At 40.7% G+C, this 14,698-nt stretch overlaps 1 protein-coding gene and 1 long non-coding RNA gene across 5 annotated transcripts in view; one reads left to right on the top strand and one right to left on the bottom strand.

Annotated features, from left to right (window-relative positions):
• The window catches only part of TMEM242 (transmembrane protein 242), a 35,665-nt gene that overhangs the window by 13,867 nt on the left and 7,100 nt on the right, over nt 1-14,698 (bottom strand). For 2 of the 4 annotated variants that reach the window (XM_033234957.1, XM_033234956.1), the window contains exon 3: nt 14,087-14,224. In XM_033234957.1, the coding sequence (XP_033090848.1) occupies nt 14,087-14,224 (138 nt within the window). Of the gene's footprint in view, nt 1-3,232; nt 5,394-7,637; nt 7,738-14,086; nt 14,225-14,698 lie in introns of those variants that run through there. The other 2 variants (XR_004442869.1, XM_033234959.1) reach the window with 2 other exon arrangements.
• LOC117097241 lies at nt 4,371-7,754 on the top strand. Its single transcript, XR_004442870.1, has 3 exons — nt 4,371-4,462; nt 6,501-6,629; nt 7,663-7,754. It is a non-coding gene; the product is annotated as an uncharacterized LOC117097241 (long non-coding RNA).

Below are 14,698 nucleotides of genomic sequence, written 5' to 3'. Positions count from 1 at the left end.
AAAAAAGATTTCTGTTTTAGAATATTGAATGCTGACAAAACGAATACTTTATATTTGGACTTGAAAAGCTATTCTTTTCCTTTTCCTTTTTTTTTTTTTTTTGAGACGGAGTCTTGCTCTGTTGTCCAGGTGCAATGGCATGGTCTCAGCTCACTGCAACCTCTGCCTCCCAGGTTCAAGCCATTCTCCTGTCTCAGCCTCCCGAGTAGCTGGGATTACAGGTACCTGCCACCACACCTGGCTAATTTTTGTGTTTTTAGAAGAGACGGGGTTTCACCATATTGGTCAGGCTGGTCTCTAACTCTTGACCTCAAGTCCACCCATCTCGGCCTCCCAAAGTGTTGGGATTACAGGCGTAAGCCAACGTTCCTGGCCTAAAAGCTAGTTTTATTTGTGCCATTGAAAGGCAGTCCAGGGCTGGGCGCAGTGGCTCATACCTGTAATTCCAGCAATTTGGAGGCTGAGGTTCATGGATCACTTGAGGTCAGAAGTTCGAGACCAGCCTGGCCAACATAGTGAAACCCCATTTCTACTAAAAATACAAAAATTAGCCGGGCGTGGTGGTGTGTGCCTATGGTTCCAGCTACTCAGGAGGCTGAGGCACGAGAACTGCTTGAACCCAGGAGGCGGACGTTGCAGTGAGCCGAGTTTATGACACTGCACTCCAGCCTGGGCGACAGAGCGAGACTCCGTCTCAACAAAAGAAGAAAAAAGGCAGTCCAGGAGGAGGGGAACAATATGCAAAGGAGTTGGTGAGGTTGGGAAAGGTGTGCCATCAGCTGAGTTCCTGACATCCTGTTTCAGGGTGACCTCCTGGCTGTGTTTTCCCTATCAGTAGGGATCACATACCCTGTTCAGATGACAGAGCCACAAACTCCATGACACACCAAATAGTAAGAGCACTAGGTACATGAATCCTCTTAGCAATGGTGGTCAGATTTATGGTTAATATTTGTCAAATTAAAAACTGCAGTTTTAAAAGGGTCATCTTTATTTAATGGTGGCCAGTGTTTTAGAGGAATCCTTTAAAAGCAACAACTTTTGATAGCTGTCATTTCTTTTATCTCAGTCATAACTTGAAATGTTTTAACCTGGTGCCTGTTCCCCCCATCCACCTGTAATGATTCCTTTCACCAGTCAAGTCATTTTCCAAGATAAGTGTTCTTGAACATGAAATTCAAGGACATAAAGACTCTTTGCCGCATGGCTACTTTCTATAGTCATTTTCTTTCTAGAATTTGAACCTCTTCAGAAATACAATCTCTATAATAGCTGCCTCTTCAGTTTTTCCCCTTAGCCACAACTAAATCAACCTTGAGGGGGAAAAAACTGTTCAAAACAAAAACACACCAAACAAAGCAGCTTTTTTATTTACAATAAGTCTTGAGATAAAAAAGGAAAGCACTAACAAAGACAAAGAGATGTATGTGACCTCCAGAGCAGATTTAGGTCTACTCAAAGATGTGGAAAGCCAAGTATAGCTAGACAGCTCCCTAGTGACTTCCTATCTTAGCTGGCTCATTATTCCTTCTGAATTGAAAACCTGACTCAAATTATCTATTCAAACCACAGTACAGTATTATAGCTAATGGCAGGATTACACCTCAGTACTTTTGGTTGTACCACTTAGGAGGGAGGAAGCAGGAAATGAAAACAAGCAGCAAGTCCCTGGGCCAAGAACGGTTGCCACTAAGTCACTATTCCTTTCACCTGGACTCACACCCAGCTCTCAAATCCTCCTTTTCCTCTCTGGGAGTCCAGTTCTGATATTCCATTCTCTCACCAATCTTTGCCAGTCCCCTAAGCAGAACTGGCTTTCTAAAAGCCTATTTCATCACTGTACTTTGTACCTCTCTCCATTATAGGATTTATCACACACAATTAAATGTAAAATACTTATGAATGTGCCACTGCAAGAAGGATCACCTTTTATTTACCAGCATATTCCTGTCCTCTAGAACAGAGCTGGGCACATGAATAGGGATGTGGTAAATGTAGTAGAAAAGGGTGAGTAGCCATAGAGCTCAGTGAGTAAGGCTGGAGAGTGGGCTAAAAGGTGAGAGTGACAGAAAGGTGGGGCTACAGACCTTAGAGAGAGTTCTGAAAATGAGGGTAAGTAAAATGAGGGTAAGTAAAAGTGGCACCCACTGGGGCATCTTCAGAAAGTTGATGCATATATTTCAAGTAAAGCTTTGGATAAGCTACCAGATTTTGTGGCTACTTTCAAAGCCAATACCCACTTTTACCAAGTTAAAACACTAAAAAAAAAACAAAAACAAAAACCTATTACAGTGTTAGAAATGCATGAGAACAAATATGCAGTAGCAGAAAGACTATTTTTATCCTTTGAAGTTATTTAAAATGTTTTGTTCTTTGGAAACCTTTAAAAAATAATCAGCACACAAAACCCTTGGTTTAAGGGGGAAAAAGGGATACAATGAAAGCAGTGTTAATTATTATAAGCTGATCTGAAATAGGCCATAAACTCACCAGCATGCAAGGGGAACATTATATAAACACAATTATTTTGAAAGTCTTCTTTGTGATTTGAAAAATCATAGAATGCAAATTGTAGTTTCAAAATAAATAAGTGGGCTCTAATTCTATTGCTCAGTAATTCTCATGTGGGGGTCTCTGCAAATCCCAGCACATGAAAATATTTCACTTTGTCAGCAATACTGGGAAAACTGGAGGAAAGACAGAGGGCCACAAAGGATAGAATAAAGGCAAAAAGTCAATTCAAAGAGCAATGTTGGGATCAACTTCCTGTTTATGGTATTTAAATATGAAATGAATTGGCAAGCTCTTCTAATAATCCCAATCACATTTTTGTTCTTTGAAAGCATCTTATACATAATTTTTGATGCAATGTAAAAGAGCCACTTGTGTTAATCATTAAAAAGGAAAACTTATAATGTGGCATAAAACATGGAAAGCAAAGAAATTAAAATTCATTAGGCCGGGGGTGGTGACTTACACCTGTTTTGATCCAAAAACCTCAGGAGGCCGAGGCAGATGGATCACTTGAATTCAGGCATTCCAGACCAGCCTGGCCAACATGGTGAAACCCCATCTCTACAAAAAATACCAAAATTAGTCGAGTGTGATGGTGCACGCCTGTAGTCCAGCTACTTAGGAGGCTGAGGCAGGAAAACTGTTGAACCCAGGAGGCAGAGGTTTCAGTGAGCCAAGATTGTGCCACTGCACCCCAGCCTGGGTGACAGAGCGAGACTCTGTCAAAAAAAAAAAAGAAAAGAAAAGAAAAAGAGAGAGAGAGAGAGAGCCACTGAAATGAAATGGTAGAAGTGATGTGATCAGATTGCATTCAATAAATACTTACTAAACACCTACAATGCATTAGGCACTGTTACAGGTGCGAGGACATAACGACCAAGATAAAAGTCTACTCTCAGAATTTACATTCTTTTTGTGAAGACTGATAAGACAATAGTCAATATCATCTCATTTTGCAATAGGTGCTACAAAGAAAAGAAAATAGGATAATTTCAGAGAGTAACTGGTGGTGGGAATGAAGACATCTGGTGAAGCTGCTCTGAGGAAGTGAATTAAGTTTGAGTTGAAACCCTGGACAGCAGCAAAGAGCCAGTGATACAAGGACCTGGGGAAGGAGTTTCCTAGGCAAAGCTAGAATAACGGCCCTAGGCAGGAACAGGCCTGTGTGCTGAAGGAATAAGAAGGCTGGCAGGGCTGGAGTGCAGTGGGGACAGATGAGTGGGCAATTGTGGTGGCTCAAGATGAGGTCAGTGAGGTTGGTGGGGCTACATCATGTAAACCTTCTTCAACAGGAAGCCACTGAAGGGTTTTAAAGAAGGAAGGAGCATGATCTGACTTACATTTTAAAAATATCTCTGGCTGCTATGTGGAGAAAAAAAATTCTAGAGGGAATAAGGAAGAGGCCAGGAAACTGGACAGGCAACTGAAAACACTAGGCAAGAGAGGAATGGATGGGGAGAGATGAAGGAGGTAGGCCATGTTCAGCAGCAGAGCTGACAAGCAGGACTTGCATGCATCAGATGAAGGGAATGAAGGGAAATGAGAGAATCTAAGAGGATTCTCATCGAAGTTTTTGGTTTGAAGTGGAAGGATGGGATGATGGTGGCATTTATGAAATGGGGAAAACCAAGGGAGGAGCAAGTTGGGAACAAAGTGAGGAAATCAAACACTCTAGATGGGACATGGGTCATGTGACACGCCTTTGTGACATACTTGTGAGGGCGCACAATACGAAGCTGAGAGGCCAATCTGAAGGTCAGGACTGGGGCTATATCTCTGGATGGCATCAGATTGTACTGTTTGTTTTAACATGGCAGGGACTGGACGAAAGAGTCAAGGGGCTGAGGACAGAAGAGTCTAAGTAGGAGCTACTGGACACTGATGTTGAGAGGCTGGCCAGGGGAGGGGCTGGCACAAGAAACAGGCAAACCGGCCAGTGAGGTCGAAGGTATCTTGGAAGCCACAGTGTTTTAGGAGGTGGGGGTTGGGGTTCCATTGTGCCAAACATTGCTGGGAGGGCAAGTAACAGAGGATAAAGTAAGATCTGGCACCAAGGAGGGCACTGGCAACCTTAATAGCAGTTCCAGTGCAGCACTGGGGCAAGGAGCTGGACTGAGAGCAGGAAGGGGAGGAAGTGGAGGCAGTGACCACAGACAACTCTTTCAGGAAGTTTTTTTGTGTAATGGGGAGCAGACAAATGGGCTGGTAGCTGGAGGAGGTTAAGGAATATCTAGAGAGAACTTCTAGAGGCGGGATAAACTAGAGCATGTCTGTACACACCGCAGCAGAGAAGGAACACGTGACAATCAGCTAAGGCTGAGGATAACGATGGGGGCAAGGTCCCTTGTAGATGATAAGGGGCAGGATCTAATGCCCAAATGGCAGGGGTGGGCCTCTGGCAACAGCATCGACCTTTTATCCCTGGTAACAGGAAGAAAGGCAATGTGCATGGTAAGTCCAGAGAAAGTGAAGGCCAGAGCGCTTTGGCAGAAGGGTGGAGAAAGTGCTGCAGAGAGGCAAGGCGGAGAGGCAGGGAGAACAGAGACAGCTGTCCGAATCATCTTGAAGCAAGAAGGTGCCATCAACTCTAGTGGCTGTGGGGGTCGGGGAAAAGCAAGGTTTGGTGACTGATTAGGTGCAGGGGTGAGGAAGAGTGTGGTCAGGAATGGCCACCTGGCTTTTCTCTCTGCGCAGCTTTGTGGGTGATGCTGCTATTCACAGGGAGAATGACTCAGGAGTAGGTTGTAGTTGGGGACAAATGACAGTTCACTGAGGGACACATGGGATGCCTGCAGGTCATCCAAGCACCTGTGTCCAGTCAAGTGGGCCCATGAGCCTAGAGCTCAGGGTGTAAATGAAGGCATCAGAGTGGCTGGAACCTGTAAAGGAGAAGAGATGAGAGGGGGTAAAAGAAAAAAAAAAAGAACCTTAAGCATAACTGTGTAAAATAAAGCAGCAGTATTTCACAAGTAAATGGGACAGTCGGAAGTCACAAGAGCCAAACTGGAATCAAGAAAACTCATAAAAAGAATAAAGGAATGACTATAAAAGCCTAGAATCTCTCAGTATAAGAAGCAAACAATAAATGATAGATCTGAGTCACTAAGAAAAAGTTATGTTCAGCACAATTTACATAGTGGAAAAATATATAGCACATTAGAAAATGATTTCTTCTTAAAATTGTTAGAAGCATTTCAGGTAGAAACATCCATTTCAGAGAACATCATTTTCTGATATACTCGTAAGTCAATACTTACAAACTGTACATATCAACCGTATATTAATGTAGTACTATCCCACAGTTTTAGATATTTGTAAGTGACTAATCAATCATAAGTAGCTTTTAAAACGGAGCTTAAGGGGGAAGCAAATGCTATCAGATCTCCAGTTCACAATGCTTTATTTAGAGAGATCTGCTCATGTGTGCCCAATTTTGTAAGCTCAGTCTAAGAATTAAGGACAAAGAAAAAGAAAACCCAAGTGAAATCAAGGCTACCTTCCTCCTGTGGGATATGGCTGGGAACATTATTGAGGTGATGAAGTCTGATCTGTGTCAAGTCTGAGAACAAAAAGCTTTTATGGCAGAGCTGATTTGTCCTAGTCCTTGTCACACGTTCCCACTTGATAAAATGCTTGGGGCCCTATTTTACTTATACAAGGAAACTGGTGGGTTTTGAAAGAGGTATTTTGGAAATATGCCAAAACAGCTGATTCACCTGCTTGGCTTTTTAAAAAAGTACATTAGTCATTATCTCCCACCTTAAACAGAGCAAGTCCCTGTGACTTGGGTTCTCTGTCACTAAACTGCTTGTCCACATATACATCAAGTGCCTCTCTCCACTACGATGTTAAGCCTATTAGAGCTGCAATAGAATGGGGAAAAGGGTTATAGAGATGTTCTTGTCACCTCTGACTTGAACTTACTCACTGATGTGCAGTGCTACTTCCAATTCATTTAAAAATGATTCCGGGAAAATATTCCTCAGTCCTCAAGCTGTTTGAAGGCCCAAGAGTGTGACAGGTGGAACTACCTCTGCAGGATCGTGATGACTGTTCTGGGAGTTCTAGTGAGCACTAAGAAGAAGTGGAAACGAGGCCGAATACGCTGACGTATGGTAATCAGAATAAGAAATTGAGGCTTGCTTCCTGGGGGCAGAAGCTGGTAGAGATCTCTGGAAACACTGAAATTAGATTAAGCAAGGAGTCAGAGGGAAATGTTTCAGCCGCTTCTCAGACTTCCCCTGCAGATCCCTCAGAAGTGGCTGCCATTAAACAATTGGCCAAGAGACTCAGGTTTGCTTTTAATCTTTGATCCAAGCCAATGAAAGTACACAGCACTTAAAGTCTATTTCCCTCCTTAGAGATCGTCAGAGTTAAATATTTCTAAGCCTTTTCACAGTTTTACTATTTACATATGGGGTTCTAGCAGTCACTCTACAACGCTGCTTCGAGATGAACAGGTAAAAATAAAGCAGGAATAAATATACTTGTAAGAGAAACACCAGACTACCAGTGAAACAAATTAGCAAGGAGCCAAAAGAAATTGATTATAATTATTAGCTAAGGCCCTCCAGTTGGTCACAAGGTTACTCAGAAGTAAGCCTAAATATTATCATAAAAATTATACCTAGGAGCGGCCGGGCGGGGTGGCTCACGCCTGTAATCCCAGCACATTGGAGGCCGAGGTGGGCGGATCACGAGGTCAGGAGATCGAGACCATCCTGACTAACATGGTGAAACCCCGTCTCTACTAAAAAAATACAAAAAGATTAGCCACAGGAGTGGTGGTGGGCGCCTGTAGTCCCAGCTACTCAGGAGGCTGAGGCAGGAGAATGGTGTGAACCCGGGAGGTGGAGCTTACGGTAAGCCAAGATCACGCCACTGCACTCCAGCCTGGGCGACAGAGCGAGACTCCGTCTCAAACAAACAAAACAAAACAAAACAAAATTATACGTAGGAGCAGCTACAAAAAAGAATTGGAGAAAATACATTTTATTAGAATACATCCAATACTGTCCTAGAGGAAAGATACAATTTTACTTCCCTTAAAGATTCTCTCTTATAATAGGAAAGTATAATGTCCATTTATAGAGACATATTTAAAATATATCTGTTTTATTTACATGTTTTACTTTTTGTTTTTTAAAGAAAAGGAGGTCTGGGCTCTTGAAAAAGCAGCAACATCTATCAGCAGACGAGGAGGCAAGACGGGGCCCTGGAAAGCTGTGCAAGACTCCAATCACAAGTCACTTCCATAAAAGCCTTTCTAGCAGCAAGGACTCAGGAGAAATATAGGAAGAAAGACAGTTGGGGGTGGGACTGGATTATTTTCTATCAATCAGATTGGCAAAGTTTCAGAGTAATAGAGGCAAGGCAAGCAGGGCAAGGATGCCAGGAAACTTTTATGCATTTTGTATAAACTTTTCTGGAGGGCTGGTTGGCAACAAATATCAAAAACATTTAAAAAATGCACTTTGACTCAACAAACAATAACATCTTGTGCAACAAGATGTATGCCTACTGATTCCCTATGGTATTTAATAGTGAAAAATTACTATCTAAATGCCATTGGCAGGAGACTGATTAAATAGATTATAATACACAATAGCGTTCCATACAGTGATTAAAAGTGATGGAGATTTATATACTCTGCTGTGCAAAGATGTTCCTGTGACTGTTTAGTGAAAAAAGATTCCAGAGTAGCAGGCAGTAAAACAGCATTTCTATACAATTCTATGAATATGCCTACGTAAGATTGTCCAAAATGATGTTTCTACTGTAATTATGATTACAACTTAGTAGAATTTCTGGTGATTTTTGCTTTTTTTTTTGTACTTTTCCACATTGATTTTTTTTTTTTTTTTTAATGAGTACATATTTTTACAAAAAATACCCAAGGCTGTCTTTTTTTTCTTTTTTGAATAAAAAGGTCCTCAATATATATAAAGATAAATACTGTTTTTTGTTTGTTTCTTTGTTTTTAAACAGGGTCTCTGTCACCCAGACTGGAGTGCAGTGGTGTGATCTTGGCTTGCTACACTCTCAACCTCCCAGCCAGGTTCAAGTGCTCCTCCCACACCTCAGCCTCCTGAGTAGCTGGGTCTACGGGCACGTGCCACCATGCCTGGCTAATTTTTTAAACTTTTTTGGTAAAAACAGGGTCTCGCTATGTTGCCTAGGCTGGTCTCAAACTCCTAGACTCAAGCAATCCTCCTGCCTCAGCCTCCCAAAGTGCTGAGACTGCAGGCATGAGCCACCGCCCAGCTAACAAATACTTCTTATCCCATGGTAAAGGGGTAAAAAACAAATCAAAAACTCCCTTCATTTATACATTAATTTTAAAAGTTAAATAACTGGACAATTAAAAGTATTTCACAATAACTAAGAACATTTTTGCTGATAGTTTTTATTACAATTGAGGTTTCAGCTCCTGTGAGGACAAGAACTATAAATTATCTGTAAATTCCTACTATACTAGGCATCATGAATGCATTCTCTAGAAGCCCCAGTAAAGGTTAGCAATGGTAATTCTGCCAGTCCTTTGAGATAACCACCTCCCTACAAACATAAGCACAGGTCCACAGACATACAGCATACTCCCTTGATAAAAGTTCTAATCATACCAACTAGGAATTATTTAGATATTTCATGTTTCTCCTTCTAAGGGGAGGAAAAAAGTCAAGGTAATCTACCTATAAATAACAGAAACCTCTTCAGAATCCTTCAAGTATCAACACCTACTATAAATAATAAAAGGTAAAAAAGTTTAAAAGTCACTGCTCTTGAGTTACATGTAAATAACTATACGTAAACAGCAAGGTTTCTTTTTCTTCTTTGATAGTTTGGGAATTACCACTTAGTACAAGAGTTCCTTAGAGCATTTGCCTCAACTATTCTCCAAACTTAAACTATCTGTCCTGATAAAACAAACGAATCATAGTACCCCAGCATGCACTCACTCGGCCTCATCGTAGTGCCCCAGCGTGCATTCTCATGATCACGTACACAGCTGATTTAGGAGACTACAAACCCAAAGGAAACGTTCATCTTTTTTTCCACAATTAAGTTATTGTGATAAAATTAGTGCTATCTTAATTATAATCAAATAATAAAATAGCATATTTGAAATTAATTGATGAACACAAACTGATAGTCAAGCTGTGCTTGCTGGCCAGGCTGGGCAGGGGAGCAGGGTAGATATTGAACTGGCACTGATTTCTCCCCATTGTCAATGCTGGGCAAACTTACCTGCCTTGGTCTAACACGACATCTTCTCCTACCTCTCCTTCTTTAGAACCTCTGATTAAATGATACACCACTGTGTAAAATACACATGTGTTTATATTTAATGTTATTGTATGTGTTCTATGTGAAATGAAATTGCAGATTATGAATAAACAAACAATAAAACCAAAATACTTCTAAGAAACTGAAGTTTCACTTTAAGCATTTTAAACATGTTCCCTATTAGGCCAGCAGATGTAGCTGTGAATTAAAATAGGAACTACAAGGACTTTCATCAAGATGCTCTAGGTTAGCCATTAGATGGCACTCTTTTGTATTGGAACTGGGTTTCTATCAGAGATTTAATACAATTCAAGCTAGCTACTTACAATTATTTAACACTGGAGTTGATTTTGATTTACGTGCATTTATCTAGAATGATCATCTCAATTATTTATTGAGTGCAAAGACTTGGACCATCTCTGTTCAACATTTTCTGACTGAGACTGTTTTCTTAGTCATACAAAGATGAGACAGTACATACACAGTGAGAGAAGTTCTTACTGGACTCAGGGTAACCTCATAATTATCATCAAAACTCTCTAAATGCTGAGCTGAATATACCACATTGCTGTCTGCAAGCCTCAGAGCAGGGTCATACCATAAGAATTTGCTTAGAAAGTCAACAGGAAATGCTTACCACTTTACAGGGTAGCCCTGTCTTAGCACAGTGTATGGCTCAGGGGAAGCCCACAAATGACTTTAGAATGAACAAACCAGCAAATTAGCAAACACTACTGCCTTTAAAAGATGTGTCCTTGAAAAGGTATCAGTGGGTTCATTTTTCTGTGGGCCTTCTCAGACATGGAGATCAAACTGATATGCCTAATGATCTATATGTAGACAGAGTGTATATGCAGTCTCTCTTTTTAGTTACACATAAAGATGTCAGGAACTCTTGTCTTTCTTTGTGGTCTCAGCACCTAACCTCATCCCAGGTACGCAGCAGAGACTGAGTAGATATTTCCTGCTTATCACTGGATGACATAAAGATGCAATATAAAAGGATTCCACATATTCTTATATTCAGTAGTACCAACCAGAAAATATTTTTCTCCCCAAAATATCCTATTTAGGCAGCAATCCTTGTATTAATGCCAAAAAACAAAGACGTTCACATTCTACCCATCTTCAATGCTGGGCAAACGTATCTGCTTTGTTTGGTAACAACATAGCTTCCAATACCTCTCCTTCTTTGGAACCTCTGATTAAATGATATACCACTGTGTGAAATACAAATGTATGTTTATATTTAATGTATGTGTTCTATGTGAAATGAAATTCCATAATAATTATGAATAAAAAATTGGATTACTCTAGCACAGTTGGATTATTCTAGCCCATAAACATTGAATTATCAAGTGTATAATTCAGATAACCTAATTTTATTGGTTTATGAAAACTGGGATTGACTGTTCTAAGTGAGACTATTCATATTTTCAAATACCTTAACATTTTACTAAGTTTGTGACCCACATTACTCAGCACTGCAAACACCACATATCAGTTCCACACAGTTCATGTAAAGTGCTAGCAGACTGTCATTTTTATAGAAACTAGAAGCTTAATAACTTTATTACTAAGTACTACTTAATAATCTGAAGATTCAGACCTGAGTTTAAATCTTGACACTGCCAGTTACAAGCTATGTGACCTTGGGCAAGTGATTTAACCTCTTTGAGCCCCAATTTCCTCATTTATAAAATGGGGGATATTAATATCTGCTGGATAGTTATTATGAAGATTAAATAATCTGCTACGTCTAAAATGTCTCTACAATGCCTAAAATGGAAAAAGCGGTTTTATATTGGTCAAAAGCAAAATTGAGGTTAAGAGCAAAAACCATGAAAAATCTTCAGTCACAGATTTTGTCTTTTCAAGCAATCTCTAATTTAGTATTACAAACAATGACTAGCCAGCAAAGTCAACTCGAAAATCAAGGTGAGGGCCAGGTGCAGTGGCTCACACCTTTAATCCCAGCACTTCGGGAGGCTGAGGCGGAAGATCACTTGAGTCCAGGGAGTTCGCAACCAGCCTGGGCAACATAGTGAGACCTCATCTTTACAAAAAATTTTCAAAAGTAGCCAGGCATAGTGGCATATGCACCTGCGGTCCCAGCTACTCAGGAGGCTGAGGCGGAAGATCACTTAAGTCTAGGAGTTCGCAACAAACCTGGGCAACATAGTGAGACCTCATCTCTACAAAAAATAAAAAAAAAGTACCCAGGCATAGTGGCATATGCACCTGTGGTCCCAGCTACTCAGGAGGCTGAGGTGGGAGGGTTGCTTGAGCCCAGGAGGCTGCAGTGAGCTGAGATCGCACCATTGCACTCCATCCTGGGCGACAGAGGAGGACCCTGTCTCCAAAAAGTCAAAAATAAAAATAAAATTTAAAAACAAAGGTTAGACTAGGAGAAAAGCACCATCATCTGTCTATCAGTGTATTCTGAGTGAAAAGCACAGCAATGTTTATGTTTGTTTAAGATTAAACTAAATAGGAAAAGCTCAATAATGCCTATGAGGTTATTCCTGCAACCCTGCCAACTTGCCCCAGTTTCTTCCTCCCTGCTGAATCATTCTCATCAGCATATACATGCTGTTAATTCTCCCAACGTAAAATACAACAAGTAAAAAACTATCTCTTGATCCCATTCTTTTTTCCAGCTATGACTCCATTTCCTTCCTTCACTTTGTGGCAAAACTCAAGACTCACCTAGACACATTGCCTCTGATTCTCCTCCATTCCCTTTTGAATCACTCAGACTTTACTCCACCATTTCACCAATGGTTGTCACACTGCCAAACCCGGTGAATTATCAGTCCTCATCTTACGTAACTTCTCACCAGCATACAACAGTCAGTCGCTTCTCCTTGAAATGTTTTCTTCACCTGGTGTCTAAGTCACCAGGCCAAGGAGATTTCCCTCTTCAGCAGGGTACTTTCCCCTCATTCCTCAACCTCTTAACCTTAGAAGTCCCCAAGAGTTCCTTCCTCAGACCTCTTCTCTTCTCTTTCAACCTTTACTGCCTTGGTGAGTTAATCTAGTCTCATGGCTTTATATGCTACCCATATACTGATGAGCCTCAAATTCAAATCTTCACCTTGTACTTCTCCCCTAACTCTCAACTTCTATATCTAACTGCTTACTTGCTCTCCATCTCGCTATCAAACAGATGTGTCAACCTCACAAGTCACAGATCGAGCTCCTGACATTATCTCCCAATGCCTCCTCTTCTCACACTGCTCCCCACCCATCCTTCAGTTGCTCAGGCCAAAAGTCTTGATGACATCCAACTTCACTCTTTCTCATACCCCACATCCAATCAACAACAAATCTTTGCTGACTTGACCTTCAAAATATATCAAGAATCTGTTTTCATCAACTTTACCACTGCCACCTATCTCAAACTACTGCCAATTCTCACCGGTCATGAAGGGTCCGGTCCACAGAACTTTCGACCAGTTGTTTAAAAAAAAAAAAAAAAAGAATGCAGTCATTCTTAATGTAATGCTCTGTAGCTTGAGGTATAAATTTTATATATATATACAAACATAGACACACACACACACACACAAGCTTTTAGGATTTTTTCCAAAAATATGTAAATAACACATTAATAATTTAAATAATTATTTTTAAAATGCTTTAACTCTTTTACAAAGATTATATATATGATGTCAAATAGCATAGAAAGTTGTTCCAAATTAATAATTTTATTGAACAAACAGCTAATGTCAATTTATTTATTTATTCTATTCTGTTTTTGAGACAGGGTCTCACTCTATTGCCAAGGCTGAAGTGCAGTGATCTTGGCTCACTGCAGCCTCAGCCTGTGAGGCTCAGGTGATCCTCCTGCCTCAGCCTTCCGAGTAGCTGGGACTATAGGTGCATGCCACCACACCCAGCTGATTTTTTTGTAGAGACAGGATTTCATCACATTGCCCAGGCTGGTCTTGGACTTTGGAGTTAAGTGATTTGCCTGCCGCAGGCTCCCAAGGTGCTGGGGTTGTGGGCGTGGCCCACCGCGCCTGCCCTGGTGTCGATTCACATAGAACATTAGCTATAAATCAGTCATCACTTAATTTATTTGAAGTTTTACCACCTTCAAAAATTTTATTTGTTAGTAATAAGAAGCTGTCTAGTTATTAGTAAGAATTTAGTCATGTACTCTGTCATCATTTCCCTAGACAGTGACCAAACTACATGCAAATAAGTTTGAAAACCAGGAAAATTTAGAACACAGCAGAATAAACATCTAGATACCAGTGACAAGACTGTAGTTACTTACACTGTGAACTCCTAAAGCTTTCCAGACTGCGAAGCTAATCACACCAACCCCACACCATGCATACAGTGAGCCCCAGCCCAGAGCTCGCAAGGCAAGGGAAGACCCGCTTTCCGGTAATGCAGCCGTGGCCATACTTCCCTGAAATGAGACAGAAAAGTTGAAGTAAAAACAATCAGTGCAGAAAGAATAAACACTCTGGGGGTGTTTGCAAATTTCTCTCTGTGCAAGCAACATGATATTAGGAAGCTAGGTTAACCCAAGTTCTAATTCTAGCTTTGCTACTTAATTGCATGCCTTCTCTGACTCACAAATATTTGAGTATGTAAGGCACCAGGCCTGTTAATTCTTCTAGAAAAATCCTAGACCATTTTGTCAAGATTTCTCTATCCCCCATTCATTGGCATTTTCACAGAATGACATTAAACCTAATCTGATAAGAGATAGCAAATTTTGAACATCCTGTCTTCCATCTGGAAATACATTTCCCTTTACTAGAGTCCTTTTCCTTTTTTACAATAACTTCCTTTATATTGTTCAATCTATTTCTTATTTGAGTCTCACTCTGTCACCCAGGCTAGACTGCAGCAGCATGATCACAGCTTACTGTAGCCT

Source organism: Trachypithecus francoisi, unplaced genomic scaffold (genome assembly GCF_009764315.1).
Source record: "Trachypithecus francoisi isolate TF-2019V2 unplaced genomic scaffold, Tfra_2.0 Lachesis_group15, whole genome shotgun sequence".
NCBI classification, from domain to species: domain Eukaryota; kingdom Metazoa; phylum Chordata; class Mammalia; order Primates; family Cercopithecidae; genus Trachypithecus; species Trachypithecus francoisi.
The sequence above is the reverse complement of the archived record's forward strand: the minus strand, read 5'-3'. Positions and strand labels throughout refer to the sequence as shown.